Source organism: Megalobrama amblycephala, linkage group LG11 (assembly GCF_018812025.1).
Source record: "Megalobrama amblycephala isolate DHTTF-2021 linkage group LG11, ASM1881202v1, whole genome shotgun sequence".
Lineage (NCBI taxonomy): Eukaryota > Metazoa > Chordata > Actinopteri > Cypriniformes > Xenocyprididae > Megalobrama > Megalobrama amblycephala.
In genome coordinates this window covers 16,956,614-16,966,917 of record NC_063054.1, presented here as the reverse complement: position 1 = coordinate 16,966,917, position 10,304 = coordinate 16,956,614, and the positions used below count along the sequence as shown (strand labels likewise).

Here is a 10,304-nt window from a genome sequence, read left to right as displayed (position 1 = left end):
TCTCTAGCGGGTGAGTGGCAGCTTCTAGTCTAAGGAAGATAAACGCCATGGAGGAGATGAGTCATTCCTGTCTGGTGTGCTCTTCTCTGTCTCTCTATCATATTCCGTTCACCTCTTCTTACAGCCAGGCCCTTCTTACCACTGTACAAGCCTGTCTTGGTGATATTATAAAAAGTAAAATGGGAATTTACAGCAAGAATTCTTAAATATTCTTGGCTTGACGCCTAAAGGAATTTTCTAGGTTATACTCAATTGACACTGTTTGTGGCAATGTTGATTAAAAAATAAAATCATTTTGGCTCATCTCTCATTTTCCTTAAAAAAAAACAAAAAAAAAACAGCAAAAATCAAGGTTACAGTAAGACACTTGCAATGGATGAGGCCAGTTTTCAGAGGATTTATGTGAAGTATATCATTTTATAAATGCACTTACATTAATTCCTCTGTTAAAATGTGTGTATTATTTGAGCTGTAAAGCTGTGTAAATCATTTTTACGGTAGTTTTAGGGATTATTGTGTTGTGTTGTCAGGTCGACAGAGTAATAATTTTAGATATAACTTTACACAGAAAGGGTTAATAAGCCATTTCCACACTAAAATCATGTTAACATGCATTTGGTATACATCTTGTGGTTATACTTTTGAAACACTGAGTATTTTAATGTTAAAGGATTCAAATGAAAATTAGCCCAAGCTTTACTCACCCTCAAGCCATCCTAGATGTATATGACTTTCTGATGAACACAATCTGAGAAATATTAATAAATATCCTGATGCATCTGAGCTTTATAATTGCAGTGAGCGGGATCAATGAGTATGAGCTGAAGAAAGTGCTTTCATCCACATCCATCCATCCATCATAAACGTGTACTCCACACAGCTCCGGGAGTTAATAAAGGCCTTCTGAAGCAAATCGAAGTGTTTGTGTAAAAAAAATATCCATATTTAACAAGTTATGAAATAAAATATCTAGCTTCCACCAGACCACCTTATGTATTCAACGTACAAAGAAAGTGTAAAACTCTACGTCCTACGCCTTTCCTATTGAACTTAGGAAAAAACTTAACTGACGCAACGCCTGTTCCGCTTTTTTCGTAATTTAAATACGGAAAGCAGTCTGGCGGAAGCTAGATATTTTACTTAAAAACTTGTTAAATATGGATGCACTTTCTTTAGCTCATACTCATTGGTCCCGTTTACTGCCATTTTAAAGCTCGGACGCCTCATATTTATTAATGTTTCTCCGATTGTGTTCATCAGAAAGAATAAAATCATATACACCTAGGATGGCTTGAGCTGAGTAAAGCTAATTTTCATTTAAAAACTAATCCTTTAACGGACTTCCATAGTAAGTGCCTTACTGTCACCTAGATTTGATTTTTTTAAGAAAACAAGGGACAAGTGGAAATTATGTTTTGCATGATGGACGAAGTGCACAATAAGCTCATTTTGTTCCTTTCGTACATTATCAGCATGTCAACCTTTGGTGACTTGAGGTCTCGGGGTGGCATTGTCAGATTTAAATTAGACTATACAAAGTAGCTGAAAAGGCAGCAGAATATTATGATCCATGGCTCAGAGTTGGAAAGACATGTGGCTTGTGGCAGGCAGCCCTCGAAAGCAGCCAGTCTCAGCGGGAAGACGTGACGGGAGGGAAGGGGGTTGTCTGGTCTGTAGGAGACGCTGCCTGTGAAAATTAATCTTAGGCTATATCTCAATATCTCAATGCAAAACTGCCCAGCAAAATCCCCTTACTGCATTTCTAATGTGTCACTGCATGAGCATGAGGTGGGGGAGGAAGTGATGTGTGGGGGCAGGGCAGGACTGATTCAAAGGGGTAAATGATTGCCCTCTAGGGGAAGGAGAAATGAGAGAACGGCAGAGAGGTTTATCAGAGACAGAGCTGGCTGTCAGCCAGAGCTGTGGCTAGGGTGGTCTACAGACAGAGAGAGAGAGAGTTGCTCACCTCCTTGACACAGCAAATCTTTGCACTCCCTCTCCTGTCTGCTGTCTGGACGCATCATATTATAAAAAGAAATATGCAAGGTAAATATGTAGGTCAAGACAACCGGGTTGTATATAACATCATTATTCTATTATGAGCCCAGGCTTTAGAGTAATAACCTACATACATTTTCCTTGCATAATATATGGTAAGTGGGACAGGGGGGTATACATTGTCAAGAAGTGAATCAATGAAGTCACCAGCTAATTTTCCTAAATGCAGTGTTAAAATTGTGGAGTGCTTATGAAGGGACCCAGACCCCTATAAACCTGGGGTTTGTTGTATTAGAAAAAAACTCAATCAAGTATTTAAGTTTTTCCCATCTCTGATTATTATAGATCTTTGGTCTTAAATAGATTTTCTGGTTGTTAACACCATTTTGTGACGCTTTTACAGGACTGACACTGCAGATCCTCATCTTCACATGATAAGATACAAGTTTATTATTGTTCTATATTAGATACACTAGGTATTTTATAGGTAACGCTTACATAGTGCATGACAAGAGCATGCTGTGATTTTTCAACAGATACACTAAATGTTTATCCTCTCACGTTATCTCTGTCCCCTGGTGTCTCGCCCTGAACGGACTGGTGTTCATTCAATATGCCTGTCTCGCACACGTAATGAAAATCCCACCCACAGGCGTGAGCACAAATGAAATCTTGGGCTGTGTATGGAGGTAGGATGGCAACAAGGCATGTCCGAATCCAGTGTCTGCATAGTAAGATGCCTGGATCTGGTCGATTTTTGAAGGCAGAATAGATGTATCATTCACTATTATATACCACAATCATGTCCAGGCAGAAAAGAAGAAGAATAATTAAACAAAAATGGAATCTGACGGAGCATTCAATTCATTTATAAATGCCCATTGTTCATTTTTTAAATCATAACTCAATTTGTAATGAGAATAAATAAGCATAGTCACTTAATATTTGTTGAATTGATTATACAGCAGACTTGAATTTGTTTCAGATTAGTAAACATGACATTATGGTGCCATAGTAGCCTGTCATTTGCTTATGAAGGCACCACTTAAATCATAGACTAGGCAAGGTCTAGCTCGGACACAAGGGGTTAAGCGAATGTCTAAGGCTTGTGGGAGGAGCCGCGTCACCCTATTGGATAATTATACGTGACGTAATCGATATGAGAAACCTAGGAACTAGTTAAGAAGGCAGTCGGTAACTTAGAAAAGAGGTTTGGCTGGAGTGCGGCAGCTGCGAGTCTATCAAGGGGGAAAAAAAGTATCTTTGAACATGGTGCAGCAGACGGAGCACAGCGAGATGGAGAGCAGCATGTCGCGAGAGACCACAGACAGCGAGGAGAACGAACTGATGGCGTGCAGCCCTGTGCCACCGAAACCGGACTGGTGCAAGACAGCCACCGGCCACATTAAACGACCCATGAATGCCTTTATGGTGTGGTCAAAGATCGAGAGGAGAAAAATCATGGAACAGTCTCCGGACATGCACAATGCTGAGATCTCCAAAAGGCTAGGAAAGCGGTGGAAAATGCTGAAGGACAGTGAAAAGATTCCCTTTATCCGCGAAGCCGAGCGGCTCCGGCTCCAACACATGGCTGACTACCCCGACTACAAATACAGACCCAAGAAAAAACCAAAGCTCGACAGTTCTTCGAAACCAGCGGTGCAGTCGCCGGAGAAGATCAGCAAAAGTGTCAAAGCTGCAGGGAAGAAGTGCGCAAAACTCAAGCCGAGCAAACCGGGGAACATTACAGCGCGAGCTTCTTCACAAGACTGCAGATACAACTATGTTTTCACAAACTTAAAAGTGACCAAGTCTATCAAAAGGGAACTTACTGACGACGAAGACGACGACGATGACGACGACGACGAGGAGGATGACTATGAGGACGAGGAGCACATCAGGCTGCACAACGTCCCCGCGAGCCCCACGCTGAGCTCCGCTGCGGAGTCCGAGGGCGCGAGCATGTACGAGGAGTCCAGGCACACGAGCGCAACTCCCGGCAGCAGACTGTTTTACAACTTCAAGAACATTACCAAGCAGAGCGCAGCTTACCCTGCCTCGGTGTCACCAGCATCATCTTTCAGGTCCGTCTCTTCTTCGTCCAGCAGCTCCAGCGAGGACTCCGATGACTTGCTGGTGGACTTCAGTTTGAACTTAGCGGCAGGCTCTCACGCGGCGGACTTGGGGAACACTTCAGGAAACCTTTGTCTCTCTCTGGTGGATAAAGATTTGGACTCTTTCAGCGAGGGCAGCCTTGGTTCTCACTTCGAGTTCCCGGACTATTGCACTCCCGAGCTCAGTGAGATGATCGCGGGAGACTGGCTGGAGGCGAACTTTTCAGACCTGGTTTTCACTTACTAACTGACAAACTCCTCCAGAACCAAGGAGGCATCTCGCATCTTCAGGTTATTTTTTTGACTCTGCCTCTGTGGTTGTCCCGGTTAAGACGGCGGAACCTGCGTTACGAGACTAACGAGAAAAAAAAAATGACAACATGTTCAACATTGACAGGGCTGTGTGTGTATGGCAAGCGCTTTTAACATGTATTCCTTAAAACTTCATAGCATCTATTTTTATCTGACTCGCTTATTTTTATCCTAGTAAGTAATTCATTGGTTTCTTTTTCAGTTCACTAGAACTTCACTAGCAATATTACTTATTCTGTTATGTTGACAAGTAACTATTCTGCTGTTACTGGTAACAAATTGTATCATATTATTATTATTTTTTTTTTTATTTTTTTTTTTGTCGTCATTGCCAAATATGAATTATTTACTATGTATTGAAACTGTTGCTGGTATATGTTCCAGTTTTGCTAGTACCTAATTATCAGGCACTAGTGTGTATTCCAGTTGGTATAGGATAGTGACTAGTAGGAATAAGTAATAGTCTGCTATATAAATGATTGATTGCTAGTGAAATTGAGATACTAACCACTGCTGAATTGCTTACTAGTAACTAAAATAAGTGCTAGTCATGAAAATAGATATTTAGTTTAAAACAATAAATGTTAAAGTATCTTGCCATATTGTGTGGTGGTTCTGTGGGGTTGCAGTGAAACTGCTTAAACTGTGGTGGAGCGCAAAATGTAAAATCTGAACTATGCATTCCCATCCCACCCATATCTCTACAGGGAGCTGGCAATCAGCCACTGGACCGAATGGAGGCAATTCTGAAACGCTGTTCAGGATGGAACTTTTTCTGAGGTCTTATGAATTTCTGTATGCCACAAATGTTTTGGTTTTCTTTTGTAATCGGTTCAGTTTCCCTTCAAGAATGGGAATATTTAAGCAGATAACCACTCTAGAACACACAGGTATGGCAGGAAGCATTTTGATACATGACCAACATACCTCATCTTTTTAAAAAAAAAAAGTAAAATATTTTCTGGCATATTTTTGTACAGTTAAAGGGAATGTTCTTACTGTGCTTTAAGTGAGGTTTCTTCAGGCACTTCAACCCGGTTTCATTTGTAAAAGCATGCAAGAATTAAACTGAGAATTTGACTTGCATTTAAATGCCTGGTTATTTTACTCAAGGCAAATGTACAGCTGTAGATCTGAAGTGTTTCTATAGGGAAGTGTACAATGGAATTGGGGGAACACATGAGCCTCATTTCTGGTACTAGATTGAAGATTGTATATGTTCTGTAATATAGTAAAGCTAGGAGTTTATGTATATCTGTGTGAATGGGTCCCAAATAGCAGGTGTAAAACTGGATTTTGTTTTTCTTTTTTTTTTCTTTTTTTCTTTTTTTTTTCATCATAATGGCACATTTGTTTTTCATTATTTTTGTGCAATATACTCTCAAAATGGACCATCTGCGTTTTGTAGCAAAGGAAATGAGTTACATGTCGTCATGCTGAAGTCTGTATCTGACACAAATAAATCAGCTGGAACTGATAAGAAAATGTTTGTCTGGTTAATGGCATGTGTTTGTGCATGTGTGTCTGAGTGATCAAAGGAAGGATATTTGTGATCTTGCCATTGGGCTCCTTCAGAAGGGTTGGCGTTTCCAGATGCATGCAAACATTTTCCCACCCCTTCTCTCAAACTGAGTAATGCTTTTATTTTCCCCTTTCTTTCTCCATTCAACTGGTAAAATCTGCCCCTTTAAGAAATCAAATCTCGCGCTGCCGGATGAAGCTCATTTTGATTGGTGTAACTATGACCCCCCCCCCCCCCCCCCCCTCCCCAAAGTGTCCAAAAAGGTTCTGCCCCTCTTTTCCCCTTCTGAATTGCATTCATTCAGCAAGCCCTCTCACTGCCTGGTAAGAAGAATTTGGCATTGAATGTGCAAAAAAACAACTTTGCAATCATTTGTACAAGCTGAATTTGAGCCTGTTTTGTACTATTACAGCACATTGAGGGGAGGGAAACAAGTTTATTTAGATCAGTGTTCTGAACTTCTTTCAAAGATTATTCAGATGGAGAGCCTCCCACGTGGATGGATGCTCCAGCACAGCAATCTGGCTTTATATGATGCAAGCTTACCTCAGCTTTTATTTCAGTGAGTGGCAGAGGATCGATCTACTAATAGGCTGTAGGAATGGTCATGCTTTTGGCAGTCAGTATCTATTTCTGCATAACTCATGAGTTGTGCCACCCAGCCCAAACTGAAGGTATGTGGGTTGTAAGATTAGTTCATGAAAATGATCAAAAAACTTGTCAGCTCCAACAAATAATTTAGCATTGGAATGATTCTATTTTGTGTGTGTGTGTATATATATATATATATATTTATTTATATATATTTATTTATATTTATACAGGGCCTGATTTACCTCATATCACACTTTCATCAACTTACAGGTTATAAAGATTAATGTAGCTGTGGGTGCTCAGTTTTTTCTGTCATTTGTCCAAAATCTCATGTTATAAAAGATGAAGTGCTACGCACAGGCTATTTAAAACAGTATTGGCTGTGACTCGACGAACCTCAGCAATGATCCCTTCTTCATGCTTATAATTAAATATAATGATTTATACTTAGATTATTATCTCTGGAAACTCTCTGAGTCTCAGTACATTGAAGGGAGGGAACAAACTGGTGGGATTGCAATCTATAGCTCTCTTATTTGCCCCATATGTTAATCTACAGGAGGAAAGTCATTCGCGAGACAGCTGCCAAGATACATGGGTTTGATTATACATTCTCATGTTCTGTTCAGGGGTGTGTGTCACCACTTTTCTTCTCTTTTCTCTGTCTACCAGGCCTATCGACGTTATAAGAGCTTTCTTTGTGGCTTCTGTACTGATTTAGCTTTAAATAATAAGGAATATGGATGTCCACCTATGATGTCCACCTCATCAAAGTTTATGAAAATTGGCTTAGATGTTTTTTTCTGTTTATATATTTTTTTGACATATCTATTCTCTCTTTTGATCAGGAAGTGGGGTCAAATATGAAAGTTTATCCAACATTTGGTTGATCATGACTTGAATGCAAGTTTTGAGTTGAATATCTGTGTGCCACATAATAGGAATCTTTCCAACAATCTCATGCAAAACATCTTTGTTAAATCACAGAAGGCTTTCACAACCCTTTCCTCATCTATTAAGGAACTGAAAATGAGCATCTCAGATTTTAATTATTGTGTTTGATGTATAATCTCTCTGCAGCGAACATCACCAAGGTGTGACTTCCATACGAGGCAGAACACCTATATCTGGCTCTAATTATGGCATTACAAAGATTAGAACAGACTTCCTGAATTACAATCTTTAAAGGTTAATGAATATGAACAGTCATTTGTGTACTAAGCAGGGCATCCCTATTAAATATTCTTTCGCATTTCTCCCTGCTTGGGAGTTTGTTGTCATTTTCTCCATGCTCATATATTAATATTCATTATTCTGTATAATGAGTGTGTTCTATGTCTGTGTTTCATTGGTTGTTCTCTCCCCTCTTCCCCCCCTCTACACTCCCACTTTTCCAGAGCTTTACACGCCCATTTTAAGAGTCAGATCGACCATGGTAAAACAGGGGGGTTTCATGACCCTTTAAGTCTGTATTACTTCTCCATATTCATCTGTAATATTATTAAATAGTAATGTTTAAATTTAAGGACATTTTTTGTTCCGTTTTGTAAGATAAACAATTTTGGTACACTGTAAAAAGTAACCTGCAATTACTTTAAGGAGCTATTTCTTAAATGTACTTTTGTTGTTGTAATCAAATTTATTTAGGTTGATTCAGTGATGTTAAAGAATATTTTCTATTTATTTTATATCATTTTGTTTTATATATTTTGTAATATGTTTTATATTATTTAAACCTGCAGTCAGTAAGTTTTGCCTCTTTGTCGCCATCTCTGTTTGAAACCTGCAACTGCGGAATTATCATCTTTAGCATCGGCACGGCTCCCCAACGCGGATGAATCTAATGTTTGCTGTCAGTCGTAGCACCAGTGTGGATACTGTACTTAGGAATCACAGATTGTAGTCTTGGAAGTATGACCAAAATAAGAACTTTCACCATAAAATTAAATCTGAACAAGTAAGTAACAAATCTGCCACTTTTGTTCTGATCAACTGAGGGGAAAAAAAGCATTGCATAAATCGTGCTACCAGTTGTGATTACATCTAACGATAGCTTAGCTCATATCACATCAAACCATGCAAATTTTTACTATTGTTATACCTTGTTCTCAAATTGTTACATATTAACAACATCAGCATTATGTAACTACGTGTATTTAGTGTGTATTAGCATGTAGCCTATTTCAATTTCTGTACAGTCTAATGTCTTACGTTAATTTGTCATACCATAAAATCCGCCATCAAAATGATGTTTAATTATTGCAGGTTCTGTGAGAAAAGTCTAAAAATGATCTCTCACCTGCAGCATCCTCACATGCGATGTAGCCTACTAGCTGGGACTCCTTCTTCATGTAAACAGACGTGATGCAAAGATTGACGGCAGCATGATCGAATTTCCCATGGAAATCAACCACTACCACTCGAATTAGAACACATTATTACAAGCCGTTGTGAATCAGGCTAAAGTAAGGAGATAGTTTTGAACACTGGCTGGTTATGTACTTGTACTTGTACATCTTTTTCTTTTTTTTTCTTTTTATTGGCTTTTGACAAACAGGGAACATTAATGACATTGAATATGTTCAAGGTATTATATACTGCTGTTGTTAGAGATTAATATACTTGTGCACAAAGTGAACAACTAAATAAGATTTTTGATCATTTTTAACCAAAAAAAGTTACGGACTGCAGCTTTAAATTATTCTTGACTTCAGTTAATTTGATTTGCACATTTTTAGGATAACATTTTCTAAGTGCACAGCATTGGGTCACTAAAATCTGGGTCATGAAGCAAAACCAGTTGAGAACCACTGAGCCTCAGCTGGGTGTCCCCCACCATCTCCACCCCGCAGATCTTTATTTATGCTTGTGGTTTTGTTGGTCTTACTCAATTGCTTTGGAGCCGTATCTCTGACAGAGAATAACAAGCAAAGCAGCTTATACATACTCATACTACACAAAGTATGTGTCTGTCAAACCGTTCGCCTCCCACCATCACAGATGGCGGTCTGGTGTGAGGATATACTGTCATTTATGTCTCTGTCATTAATTAAAGCCAAACAGAGCGACCAACTGGATTTGCAGCTTAAACCGTATGCCACTGCTCTGTATTGACTTAAAGGTGCCCTAGAACGTTTTTTTTACAAGATGTAATATAAGTCTAAGGTGTCCCCTGAATGTGTCTGTGAAGTTTCAGCTCAAAATACCCCATAGATTTTTTTTAATACATTTTTTTAACTGCCTATTTTAGAGCATAATTAGAAATGCGCTGATTCAGGCTGCTGCCCCTTTAATTGCTTGCGCTCCCCGCCCCCGAACTCACGGTTTGTTTATGCCTTAAACAGCATAAACAAAGTTCACACAGCTAATATAACCCTCAAAATGGATCTTTACAAAGTGTTCGTCATGCATGCTGCATTCATGTGAGTATGGTATTTATTTGGATGTTTACATTTAATTCTGAATGAGTTTGAGGCTATGATCCGTGGCTAACAGCTAATGCTACACTGTTGGAGAGATTTATAAAGAATGAAGTTGTGTTTATGAATTATACAGACTGCAAGTGTTTAAAAATGAAAATAGCGACGGCTCTTGTCTCCATGAATACAGTAAGAAAGGATGGTAACTTTAACCACATTTAACAGTACATTAGCAACATGCTAACGAAACATTTAGAAAGACAATTTACAAATATCACTAAAAATATCATGTTATCATGGATCATGTCAATTATTATTGCTCCATCTGCCTTTTTTCGCTATTGT

General features: G+C 39.0%; 1 protein-coding gene across 1 annotated transcript; it reads left to right on the top strand.

The window, feature by feature from the left end:
* Window positions 1-3,157: 3,157 nt before the first annotated feature.
* sox11b (SRY-box transcription factor 11b) lies at window positions 3,158-5,909 on the top strand. The gene has a single exon (XM_048206375.1). The coding sequence runs from the start codon at window positions 3,268-3,270 to the stop codon at window positions 4,357-4,359; it is 1,092 nt and encodes a 363-aa protein (XP_048062332.1). The 5' UTR covers window positions 3,158-3,267; the 3' UTR covers window positions 4,360-5,909.
* Window positions 5,910-10,304: the final 4,395 nt, after the last annotated feature.